General features: G+C 43.2%; 2 protein-coding genes across 2 annotated transcripts in view; one reads left to right on the top strand and one right to left on the bottom strand.

Annotated features, from left to right (window-relative positions):
* Positions 1–565: 565 nt before the first annotated feature.
* Positions 566–10,037, bottom strand: LOC118925969 (WAS/WASL-interacting protein family member 3-like). Its single transcript, XM_036912383.2, has 4 exons — positions 9,981–10,037; positions 8,508–9,519; positions 7,972–8,070; positions 566–955 (listed from the first exon to the last, which is right to left on the bottom strand). Exons 1-3 carry the CDS (start codon positions 10,035–10,037, stop codon positions 7,979–7,981), a joined length of 1,161 nt encoding a protein of 386 aa, XP_036768278.2. The 3' UTR covers positions 566–955; positions 7,972–7,978.
* IVNS1ABP (influenza virus NS1A binding protein) overlaps positions 9,032–13,170 on the top strand; it is a 20,526-nt gene continuing 16,387 nt past the window's right edge. Inside the window, exon 1 of the mRNA XM_036912550.2 lies at positions 9,032–9,204. The gene's annotated coding sequence lies outside the window, so the exon portion shown is untranslated. The remainder of the gene's footprint in view (positions 9,205–13,170) is intronic.

Below are 13,170 nucleotides of genomic sequence, written 5' to 3'. Positions count from 1 at the left end.
AAAGCTATGGGATTTATCTGCAGGGTATTTATAGGGCAGGAATGAAACAGTGCATGTTTGAAGGTTAGAGAAAAATAAAACCATACCCAATTTGTTCCCCACAGAGTTGACCTCATTCAATAAACTGATTACTTTCTAAAAGAATCAAAAGCTTTACAATCCATGTGTGAAATCATTGTATACAGCACAATGTTTTCCCACTATTATATGTAAACTCAGTGACCATCTGCTGTTAACCACCAAGTAGGCTAATATGCCATTTGGGAGAATAAAAATGATGTGGTATAGATAATGGTCAGTAAGACAAAGCCGAGGTAGGGCCTAACCTTCTAAATCATATGATTCAAAACTTGAGGTTATTTGTAGAGTTTACATGTGGCCTCCTGACCTTTAATCAGTCACCTACAAAGGACTTACTGTGACCTTGTTAGATAGGATCAATAACTAAACAGTCTATGGCATAGAAATGTTTTTTGCTTGTTAGTATCACATGTGCAGTTTAAGTTCCAGGAAATAACGAACAGCTGCAGTATTGCAGGATGAAATAAACTGAACAGAAACAGAATAATACAGCGAAGGGAGATTTTTTTTAAATGACGGAAATCACTGAATTGGTTATTTCCACTTCCGTTTTTGGCTTAAACAAGACTCAAGTTTGTTATCCTTTTACATAGAGAAAGCCTAGAGTTTGGCAGTCCAGATCAGGAATGGCAGCTCAAAAGGACTTCGGAAGCCAGCCTCTTCCTGTGGCCCTGTGCTGGTCATCCCTGGCCTGTCACATCATGATCCAAATGGCTGCTTGGCTTTCCTGCATCCCAGCCAGCAGGAAAAAGGAAGGCAGAAGGGTACTCCTCTTCCCTTTGAAGGACACTTTTATGAAGTCCTCATACAATACTTCAGTTTATCAAAGCTAAGTGTAAGGGTGCTAGGAACTGTGGCCCCTAGTATTGTGTTTCTAAAGAGGAAAAAGAGAATAAATAGAAATTATAGGTAACCTGCTATTTCTGCCCCACCTTGTTTCTTCTAAGTCACCTGTTCATGGAGTTACGCCGATGTCGTTTATCAAGAAGAGTTACTCCATTTCTTACATCTGCACGCCAGTGCGGTGGGTTTACGGCTTTAGTTACTGGTTATATTGTGCTTCTGATTATCCTTAATAGCTAATTCCACTAGCTCCAGAGACAAGAGTTTAGTTATGTGACCTACCAATATCCTCCCTGCCCACCTCTCCTCTAGATGAATTAGCTGTGTCTGCTGATTCACTTGTCCTCTAAGGAAATTATTAATACATCGATTCAGTAAACATGTACTGAAAGGCACAGTGTGGGCTTTCTGATCAGATGCTCCTGGATTGATCTCCTGGCTCCAACACTCAAATAACACGACTGTGGTCAGGCTTCTGACATCTCTAAATTCCCATTTCCTTACCCATACATACGAATGATAATTGATCCCTGTTGAGGATGTTGTGAGGAGTGAGTAAAATAACACAAGGTGATCATATGCCCCTACAATGCTCAAAATTGCTATTCCATAATTCCCTCCTGGCCCCTGGAGCACCTGCCATGTGGCAGGCACCATGCTTGGCACTATGGTTGTGAAAACATGAAGAAGACATGCAAGAAGTTTATGATATAATGGCAGAGCTCAAGAAACCCAGAAACAGGCCCCACAGAGTAAGAGAGGCTTTACATATGTGCAACATTAGAATAATGATGCCTCCCTCAACGGATATCAAAGTTGCAGATACGTTATCTTCCAGAAAGTGGAATGAGTCAATCTTTTGGGAATTCATGTGCTTAATCTGCTATTTCATGACTAATACTGACATGTGGGCCACCACATGTAGGCAAATAGGGTCACATGAAAGGCTTGCAATGGCCCCACTGATACATTTTTCTGAAAAGTGACAGAGAAATAGCTACGTGGTAGTTTCTTGACAACTTTGTGATCATCCCACATTACTTCAGGTTAGAATTTGAAAGCTAAAACAAATTGACCATCGTAACACAAAAATTCAGGCAAAAGTCACTTTCTCTACATTTGCGTGTCATCAAAGCTCAAGGCAAAAATTATAAAGCATTATTCAGTCCTTCTCTCATTTGTTGTAGAGATGTGTGTTGAAGAGCTCTGCATACCTGGCCCACGGCAGGCATGGGAGATGTGAAGATGAACAGGATGGCATCTGTCCTCCGAGAGTGTAGCATACAGAGAGGGTGCAGACAAATGCTACTTTCATTACTCTGTGATTAATGCTACAAAGAGGGGAGATGTCCCAGGGTGTTACGTGAGTTCATAGGAAGGAGAGCCGGCCCAGCCTTGGCCAGTCGGGGAAGGTTGCCTGGAGGAAAGGAGTTCCACACTGAGGTTCAGAGGTTGAGTAGGAATTAACCAGGTGACAGGTGCTTTCGTCAGGGCAAACAGGACATCCAAAGGGAATGGTGTGTTGAGTGTATTGAGGAAGGGAGGGCTTCAGTGCGGCGGAGGAGGAACACGAGGAATGGGGTTTGCTAGGGGCCAGATCTTGAATCTTGGGGGAAGACCTTGACCCCCATTGTGATTCAGGTCATCAGCTTCTCCTAATTTTCTAAGAAATGCAGAGGAGAAAATAAACGGGATTCATTTTGTCATGGCAAAAAAATAATTTTATGTAAAAATCTGAGAATCAGCTACATTATGACTCATCCACTTGGAAAAAACCACAGGAAGCTATATACTGTTTGTAGATACACATTCTTAAGAGCTTTTCAATTCATTTCAAGTGCCCTTACCTTTAGGGAACTTGGGTTTCATTCTCTGTCTCACTGTAATATGACACAGTAAAGAAATGATCATGAGCCTGTTGTGTCTTGAAGATTTTTAAGAGCCATATTTAACTAGCTTCTCTAATGCAGACCCTCAAAGAAGTTCAGGTTAATTATAAGGTATGTCTAGATAACTATCCCTTTGAGTGAGAGCTTATCACATCTCATAAACTTAATGCGACCAGTAGGAACCAGTTGCAACACTATGAGATTACCCCAAAATTTCTACATAGTAATACTGTGGTTAATTAATGAAGTTAACTTCTCAGTAGGTGATCTGGTAACTTTGAAAAATGCATATAACTAAAGGATATTTCTCTTTCATTTATATTTAATACACAAATTGGATATCCACAGATTCATTCCAGATAGAGTAAAAGTAATAAAAGTTTTATGATTCAGCAGACCTTAAATCATTTAAGACACTATAATAAGTTCCTGAAGAAAGAAGTTTAAAAATTGACAGAATCCCCTTCACAGCAAGGAAAATGTTAGTACTTTGCAGAGAAAAGAAAATTCTTCTCAAATTTATTATTCAACTAACATAGAGAAAATAGCTTTCCAATGGTTCAATTAATGTATTTTTGAGAAGACACAAAACAAATGCAAAAACAGTAGGCTAGGTGCTGTGGTTAGACACAAAAGGAGCCATGGTCCTTATCCTTACAGAGCTAAGCACAAAGTGGAATAGCTTACCCTCTTATTTCCAATAATAGTGTAGGCTTCCAGGCTTCCCCCACTGATGGAATAGAACATTCCTGGAGTCTGGGCCACCAGGCACCTAGGTGAAGGGTGATGGGGAGCTGAGAATCACACATGCCCTTCAGCATATTTGAGGCCCCTTTGAGAGACACAGAAAGAAAAATCACCAAGGAGATCTGATGTTCTAAGCCGCTGGCAGGGCCTTTCCTCCCTCTGGTATGAGGTGCGCCTCCACAGCCGCCTCCTTTCGTATTTTCCTAGTCTCTGTCACTCCAGCTTCCTCCGCCACTTATCGTCACTATTTGGAAACATCAGTTGGACAGAAAGAGCCACGAGAGGCATATGTGATCTGGACATTCATGCACCCACCGCCTGTAGATGTCTGAGGGCAGAGGAACAAGCGCCTTAAGCACCTGGGCTGCTGCTATCTACCTGTGCAGCGGACAGGACAGGACCCCCGTCTGAATACTCAGACTCAAATCATTCATCCCTTACATCTGCAAGTATAAGAGTGCCCTGTGGCAGATAGTGACAAATGAGTGTTCCAAGTGATGTGCCAGGCTTCAGGGACAGGGAAAAGAAGTTATGCTGGAGTAATTGGGAGAGTATCATGAATGAATGAATGAATGAATGAATAGATGAATGAATGAATAAAAAGTAAATAAATATTTACCCATCATGTGCCAAGAATGTAATTCCATGAGGTAAGTATTATTGTTTGCATTTTAAAGATTTAGAAGATAAAGTTAGCAAGAAGACAAGAGATTTTCCTGAAATAGTTAAGTAACAGAGTCAAGATTTGGACCTTAGTCCTTCAAATCCAGCACTCTTTCCATTATTCTAGCTCACTTTGCAGAAGTGGCCCAGTGCTAACTGGGTCTTGAAGGATTGGTAGGAGCAAGGTCCTAAAAAGAGAGAGTGCTGAAGGTATGTCTCAGGTATGGTCACTCATAAAAGCATTGGTAGAATATGTTGCCACCATAGTTTTTCTTTCACATTTTTCTCTCTAGTAAAAAATTAGAAATGATTGGGAAAGAAAATGTTTCATTTGAGAATTCTGTTCCCAAGGGTACTAATTCTGGAAAAGTATATCCAGGAGGGGTGACTCTCAGGAGTAGGAATCTATAGATAAGAACTTTATGACTTTCTGTCTTCAGCAGGTTTAGAAAGCCCAGTTCACTAGAATGTTGTAAAATGTCCTTTTCTCATTGTACTTTACTCTGGTCTCCTCCACGACAGAGGAGACACAGAAGAAGGGAGAGCTGATGTGATGACCCCACTGCTCTGTGCTGTCTGCCTGTTTCCTTGGAAGCAGTCTCTTGATTTCATATGCCAAGAGATCAGTTTACACTACCAATAGTTGGCTGGCTAGTTCAAGTGAACTAGAGTGTAACTTTCACCCACCGGTATCAAGTTTAGAGTGTGAACACAACACAAGACCTCTTCCTGGATTGAACTGTATAGATTGTGTATATGTCACCACACTTTGGTTTATACATTTGATTTTAATGTTTACATTAAAAACCCAGAGTAGTACAAAGGCAACCTTGCTCATTTTCAGCAATCAAGCTGATTTTTTTAAAACAGGTGTTCTGGATGAAGGCTTTTGGAAAGCTTAGGTTGCACATTAAAATTCAAGAGGTGAGTATACAGTCATCAGCCACATAGTCGAAAGGGGAGCAGGCTTTAAGATCCTATAATGTCACAGGAAGAATGTTTCCATGACAAGAGGAGTTTTCATTCCTAAGAAGATGTTGAAAGAGAAAGAAATTAATAGGGGATTCTGGTGGTTGGGAGAGGAGGCTAGAGCTGTTCTCAGAATGATAGCAGTGATGACTTAGAAAACTAGCAAAGGCCATTCGTAAAATAGCTCAGATAATGCAATAGCCGGTGTGGATAATGCAGGACCAAAGTATTCTGATTTCACAATCTCTGGGTTTAAGAAAAGTAATACCTGAACAGTTTGTTTTTCTGATATAAAGTCTCTGTGAAAGTTTTACCAGAAAATGGAAGAATGAGTATTCTAAAAGGGAATACTTGAAACAATTTTTAAGAGAGGCATCAAGTTCTCAATGTGTTCTACGTTATACTACAGGACAATTTCAATGACCTATTTTAATGGAGGTTTTAAGATTTTTTCCCCATGTTTCTTATGCCTTTTATGCTACTGCCATTTTCTTGTTTCTGCTCTTTGACACTACTAATACACACTAAAAATATTTTCAAAAGCCAAAAGAAAAAAGAGAAAGGAGTTGAGAGGAGAGCAGTATTGACTGCAAGGAATGACAGAAATATGAAACAGACAAGTCAGTCACTCAGAGGATAGGGGACACCAGTGGACTAGAGGCAGAGCACACACAGCTCAGCAACTGGGCAAAGGACATCCTGAAAATGTAGACAGTTGATCCCAAATAGTGTGATGTGGTACAGAAGTTTTAAATGTAAACACATTTCCAATTTAATGTTATAGTAAGACTTGTAAATCACATGAATTGCTAAGTAGTAATCCTTAATTAGCGTAGCTAATAAGAAAGGTAACATTTGGAACAAAATGGGAGCCTGTTCAGATGCCTAGAAAAGGCTTTTGTAGCTGCAATGATTTTCCAACTCTCATTGAAACAAACTAGTTTTCCAGCAAGTTGTTGGGATGCTTGTCAGAATGTCTCGAGATTCCTTTCCCAAAGATCTGGATTTAACAGTGGTAGGGGAGGGTTTCTCAGTCTTGGCTCTGTCGACATTTGGGGTAGGATCATGTTTTGGTGGGGGGCCTGTCCTGTCCACAGCACAATGTTCAGCAGTGTCCTGGACAGACTACACAGCGGTAATGTTATCAGAAATCGTCATATGTCTCCTGGGGGCAAAAGTCACTCCCTCCTTTGACCATCACTTGCCCGGTGTGAGGCCTAGGGACCCTCATTTCTAATAAGAAAGAACATCCAGGTGATTTTGACACATGTGGTCAGTGAGCTAACCTTGAGAAGAAACACTGAGTCCACGTGTTAGGAGTTGAATTATGTCCTCTCCAAAATTCTTATGTTTAAGTCCTAATCCTTAATACCTCATACTGTGACTTTATTTGGAAACTGAGTCGCAGGTTTTATTAAAGTGAGGTCATACTGGAGTCAGCCCCCAATATGCCTGGTGTCCTTAGAAATAGGGAAAATTTGGGCACAGAGACAGGCACCGAGGGAAATATCATGCAAAGATTGGAGCTAGATTGCCATGAGCCAGGGAACTCCCAGAAGCCAGGAGAAAATGCTGGAACAGATCCCTCCCTAATGCCCACAGGGGGCGCGTGGCCTGCAGATGCCCTGATACTTCTACCGTGCAGAATTGTGAGACAATAAATTTCTGTTGTTTAAGCCACTCAGTCTGTGGTACTTTGCTACTGTAGCCCCAGCAAACTAATACATAAACAATAAGACACAGATCAGAGTTTCGGATTGAAGCAACATTTGAAGCAAGTTCAGAATGGAAAATGGGAAGATCACATATTGGCAACAATCCTACTTTATATTTTAGTGCCTGACATAAAAGAGGAGTTGACAGTCCTTATTAAGCACTCTCTGGAAATATCTTGTCTAATTTAAATACTAAGAGAAAAACACTAACATTCTTTGTTACTTTATACGGTTGAAATTGCCCACCATGTTCCATTTTCAAGTTTTCATCTGGATTATATAGTAATTATATAGACAGGCTTAAGCCTGGAGTTGCCTAGAAAACAAATGGAACGCATACTGTTACTCACAGAGAAGGTGATATATAAATGTGAAATACCACACAAGGCAAAAATGTACTGACTGATCACACTGTAGCTTTAAGAAAAATGTTCAGTTTGAGGTCACAAAGAGCACTAAGAGTACAGCAAGTGGGACCCTGTGTCCAGCAGGCAACACAGTTATGTGCCTACCCGCATGGAGCAATTCATTCTCTCTCACTGTTAGGGTGAAGCCATGGTATTAAAAGAACTTAAAAGGTATGTATTCTAATAGCATCGTTTGCAATAAAAGTGAACAGTGTTTTTGGTTATTATCAGAAGACAAAAACAAGAGCCCAGTGGCAAATGTCAGTTCTCTTCTCTTTAAGATATAAGAATCATACTAATATTTTAGTTCCCATTTCCTCCCACAATTGAATTGGAAAAAAAGGAGGGGAAACAAGGTTCCTTGTCTCAAGATTTTTAAATGAAAAACTGTAAAGCTTCTATTGCCGATGAAGGCCTCCAACACATTTTTTTCCTGCTCCCGTAAGCACCAAATAAAGAGTTAATGACAAAGAAAGGTAGGAAGCATTGACAAAAAGCTCCTAGAAATGTCTATGAATTAAGTTGACTGACCAAATACAAACAAGGTTAGAGTTAGACTGCTTACGTACAGTTCCCAAATGAGGATCCGCTAACAGGACATTTACCTGGAAGCCTTGGCCAAACCCTAAACAAGTTCACCTCACTGAATCGTCTCACCTTCAAACTAGGAAACTTCCAGCGTGCCCTTCAGAGTCTCGCAAGAAGTTGCTGTCAGAGGCCAGAACACAGCACGTTTCCCCTTAACAGGTTTGCCTCCTGGGGGGAAAGGTGGTGGAGTGGATTGACTGACATCCGGTCTAAAGGCCGCAGGCGGTTAGGATAGGGCCCACCAGTACTCAAGGCTACTTTCTTTTTCCAAAAGTGGGCAAGACCAACAAAAAACTGACTCAGCATCTCCGAAAGGAGAGTGGCACTCAGACAAAACAGAAATCCAGGGGATGAAAAGTAGAAGTAAACAGGGTTTTATGGCAGCATTGATGTATGTGCCTTCTGTAGTCTCTCCGATTGTTTTTCTAAGTTACTGAATCCTCCCTCCTCTCCCTCAGCGGGCCTCTCTCCTTTCTCTGTATCTCCGCACCTCCTCTGCGTAGACACCACCCCCCAACAAAGGTGAGGGCGGAGGGCCCACGAGACTCTAAACTGTCAACTCCGGTCTCCGGCGTAAATTTGACGCCGAAAATCTAATCTCGCACTTTTAATCTCTCTGGCTATTGTGCCTCTAGAGATGCAGAACAGGTGAGGGCAGCTGGAGAGAACCAGTTCCGGACGGCCCGAAAGGGTGAGGCTTGGAGGGTGCTGGGCGAGGGGAGGCCGGGCGACCGCGCGGCCACTGAGGAGACGCGCTCGCTCTCGCCCCGAGATCACCTTGCACTGACCTAGCTCGGCTGCGCAGGAAGGAACCCGAGGGTGAAGGACAAGAACGGGGCGGGGCGGGGCCAACAGGGGCGGCGCCGCGAGCGGGAACTTTCTGGGGCTCGCCTGTGATTCGCTGACGGATTCGAGCCGGAAGCGGCCGGGAGGCGCTGGCGGCGGCGGGGACGGCGGCGGCGCACGTGGTGACGTGATAGGGGAAGCGGCGGGAGCGGGCGGCGGCGGCGGCAGTGTCTCCGGGACGCGCGGGCAGGTCGGCCGCTTGGGACTGCTGGGCAGCGTCTCTGCGTGCTGCTTCGGCGGGGCAGTGCCAACGAGCGAGCGAGCGACTCCCCGCGACCTTGGTGGCGCTTTCCCCTCCTCGCAGCCTCCGCGGACCGCGAGCTCGTCCTCCCGCCCGATCGCTCTCTCCTTCGCGGCTTCGAGGCGCTTTCCGTGGGGCCGATTCCCTCCCGCTTCCTCCTGCTCCCCATCGCAGCTCCAGAGATGAGTGTTTCCATCTCTTCGGAGATGAACCAGGTAACGCGCGCAGGTCCACCGGCGGTGGAGGAGGAAGAGGGCGCGGCCGGAATCCGAGCCCAGGGGAAGGCGCGGGCGGCTGGGGGAGAGGGTGGGAGGCGCGGGGCGCCGGCCTGGGCCCGTGGGGAGGACGCCCCAAGCTGCCCGCGCCGCGCGGGCCCCGCGCTCCCCGCGCTGCCATGGTTGCCGGGTCGTGCTGGTAGCCGCGGGCGGGCCCCAGCCGCCTCGGAGAGCGCTAGAGCCGAGCAAGCGGGGCGGGAGGGACCAGAAGTTTTTCCTCGAGGGTCCCCAGGGCCTGGGTCGGGGCTCGAGGGCCTGTCGGAAGGAGGGCGCGGGAATCTCGGTTCCCGCTGTCAGGGACCGATGCCTAGTGTGTAGGTCTCAGTGGTGTCTGGACTCTCCCCCGAGAGCCCTGCCAGGCCCCGGCGCATGTAGGCGGGGAGCAGGCGCCAGGCTGTAGCAGTGCCTCGGCCTGGAGTTGGGGTGGCACCACGTCCCTGATCGCTGTGGGCCGCGGGGTCCTTTGTTCCCGCTCCACGTTGCCCGCTTTTCTTGCCAAGCGCGGGGAGAAGGGGGCGGGAATAGGGAGGGAGCGGCTGCCCTGACGTGTCGGAGCTGAATGACTGCGGGACCGGCCAATCCCAGGCGGGGGTGTGCGGGCTCCGGGCGCCTTGCCTCCCAGCCACGAGAGTGGGGGCGCCCGCCCGACCGCGCGGGGAGGAAGGCCTGGAGCCGCAGAGGAGTTATTCCGTCGCTCTGGAGCGTTTGCCACTTACTTTTTTACAAAAGAAATCGGCAGAGAGGTTTTGCTCTTTATCCGTGGTTCTATCCATCTTGCAAAGGGTCTCTGATTATTAGGAAGGTATCAGGCAGTATCAGATTCAGAGTTAAAATCAGGGAAACTTGAACTGCAAAATATTTAAAAATAGAATTTTTTTTTTCCCAATTGGTAGTGGACAAGTCTATTCTTCGAGACAGCTGACATTTCAAAAATTATAGCAAATAGAAATCAGATGCCTAAAGAGCGCGTTTTGGTTTCCTAATGTCTGTTGTCAGTGAGGGAAGATTAGAACATCCGGCATCGAGCTCTTCTTTGAGGACTGTGTATGGTGATCTTCTGTCTAGTCTAGTTTAATAAAGAACAACTCTGGAAGCCTAGTACTATTATTAACAGTTGAACACCTACAGCATGGACTAGACTACCAGAGGCCATATTTTCTCTTAGTAATTATAGCACCAGGGGTTGATTTAAGAATAAGAGAATATTGATGAATAGCTTTGGGCATAATCCTCCTGAAACTTCTATCTTAAAGATGCTGAAGAAGCAGTTGTATTTGTGTACCTGGAGATGAAGCAAATAGTATTTAATGGCACCTGACAGGCCACGTATCAAATATTTATAATTTGGTAACTGTAGAGGTAAAACTGGACTAGATCCACCGACCAAAAAAAAAGACGTAGAGTGGTTTTCCTCTGTATTTCCCTAACAGTTAAAATTCTATTAGTTAACAGAGACTGATTTATTAATTTATCTTAATTTGTAGTTGTGTTTTCTAACTTTTCCCTCCAAAACAAAGCATTCCAGGTTTGGGGTTTAGTTTTAAATTAGTGTCTTTTTTGGCCACCTTACCTTGGAGTGGGGTTTTGTTTTCTTGCTTTTAAGGGTATTTTAGATAGCAGTTGAATGTGGTTTTGCAAATAGTGTTTTGTTTATGTAAAATGTTTTCCTGTTACAGAAATGTCTGAATGATTGATAATAAGATGAAGTTCACCCAAAAATAATTTCATGGCTTTTCAAGAGTGTGATGGTATAGTCAAATCTACATGAAGAAATTCTTAAAGGTTGAGGATTCTCCCACTTTGTTGTGCTAGAGAGTACAAATGGAGGAATTACAAGTAAGGGGTGATTTCTGGGTTTTTGTTATAACCACAGAAAATACATGCATATTTTCACTTCTTAACTTCAGTTACCAACTTGGAAGTGATTTCTAAACCTTATACCTAGATTTGGTATTCCTCCACTTTGGGTATCAACTTGGGTACCCGGTAGATACCTCAGTATTACGTCCCAAAACAAATTCCTCTTTTCCATCCTTTCAGCATGCAACAAACTAAAAATGATCCTGTGATGCTTTTTGGAATTCTAATTTTGATAATGATGCCATATCCAAGCTAAAATATCTACAGCCTTTATTCGGATAAGCAAGAGCATGAGATACATGATATCTTCACTAAATTTTCCTGCTTCCATGTTTTGCCCATTCTGCCAGACCACCGCCCCCCCCATCCTCCCATTTCTGCTAGTGTTGGATGTTTCCTTTTCTGAATTGCTGAATCCTTTTCTCCTCTCTACTGTTTAAACCTTAGCATTGATCTCTCTTACTTCCTCTTCAACCATTGGCCATGTTCTTCCTACAAGGTTGCAATCCATTGCAACAAATAGCTACAGTTTCTGGAATATGTGTGCTGTCATACATCCTTTTCTCCTTCTGTTTGAGCTATTTTCATTGCTTGGCTTATCTGTCTTTTTGGTCCGTCTGGGTTGTATTCGAGGCTGAGGAATAGCATTAACACCACTGTGTTATGAGCATCCTATTCCAAACTGTGTTTGCCATATGTTTGGTGCCATAAATGTGGGATTAAAGAATTACATACAAAACGATGAGGGTAAAAAGCGTGAAACAAGTGAGTGAGTTTTGAATATAGATGGATGGTGATAGTTTCGGAGGTGACACTGAGAATCTATAACTTACGGTTTTAGAAAAAGTCATTGATTTACTTTGTTTCAATAAAGTCTGTCCTTTAAAAATGGAGTTGACTGCTATTTTGTGTGAGTTGCCTACTCTCAAAAGACAGCAGGGAAGCTTAAATAATATCTGTAATTTTCCTGGAGGTTTTAAGAATGCTTTGAAAGTTTGATAACATTTTATCTTGCTCTTACTGAAGGCCTGAGAAGACTTTGGGGTCAGGCTATGTTGTGCCTACTTTTTTTTTTTTTTTTTACAACTGTTCGATAAGACCTGTTGAATTTCAGTTCAGCTAATCTTTTTAAGTTTTATGTTTTGTATAACTCTGGGATGTTGAGACTGTTTTGGCTTTTCGAAGAAAAGAAATTCCCCCTACATTTTTATTCTACCAGTTATTGTGTGTGAGTTTCACAGACCAAAGTAAGATCTTCCATGAATTTTTGGAATAGCTTAAGGCCCAATTTGCCCAAGGTTACTCTAGTGAAAGTGAATGTGAGCTTTCAGAGACAAGGTTCTGCAGGCAGGAGTTGATTTGACCTCCTCCAACTTAGGGGTGAGTGAGTACAGACATGCAGTATATGAGGGCAGTAAGTGAATAAAGTTTGCTGCGTTAACTTAAACGTCAAGTGGACTGCAGCTACTTGAAAATCAGGGTTGTACTGATCAGTAGACATTAAAGAGATTAGATTCATTATTAATACCTTGATGTACTGCGAAATCACCAAGTACTAATTGTAGTAGAACTTACTTTTGAAAAACTAATACTATTGTACAAATTTGTGTGCCAAGAGTTGCTCCAAAAATTCTCCAGTGTTTTCTCTCAAAGGACTGAATTGATTTTAACCATCTGTTGTGTTTTTTCCCCCCAAAACAAATTGAAGGTATAACTTCCAATTTATCAAATATAAATAAATGCCATTTTTATTCTTAGTTAGATCAAAACTACTTTACAAGTAAATACTGAATAAAACTGGTCATAGTTTTAAATATTTATAAATCTCAGTATTATGATGTGTTCGGTTTTTCAAAGGCAACATTTTAATCATATAAACACAATTTGCATGGAGGGTTCCCCTCCCTCCTCCCTTCACCTTTGTTCTAAGAGCAGCTCATGAAACTGAAGTAAACTGTTAACCAACTGTGACTGGATTGGCCACCCCAGAATGTACCATATATACAAAGATTTTCTTTAATTTGAGCTTGGTCTTACTTGAAAGTA

The sequence above is a fragment of the Manis pentadactyla genome, chromosome 9, assembly GCF_030020395.1.
Source record: "Manis pentadactyla isolate mManPen7 chromosome 9, mManPen7.hap1, whole genome shotgun sequence".
NCBI classification, from domain to species: Eukaryota; Metazoa; Chordata; class Mammalia; order Pholidota; family Manidae; genus Manis; species Manis pentadactyla.
This window is presented reverse-complemented; position numbering and strand designations above follow the sequence as displayed.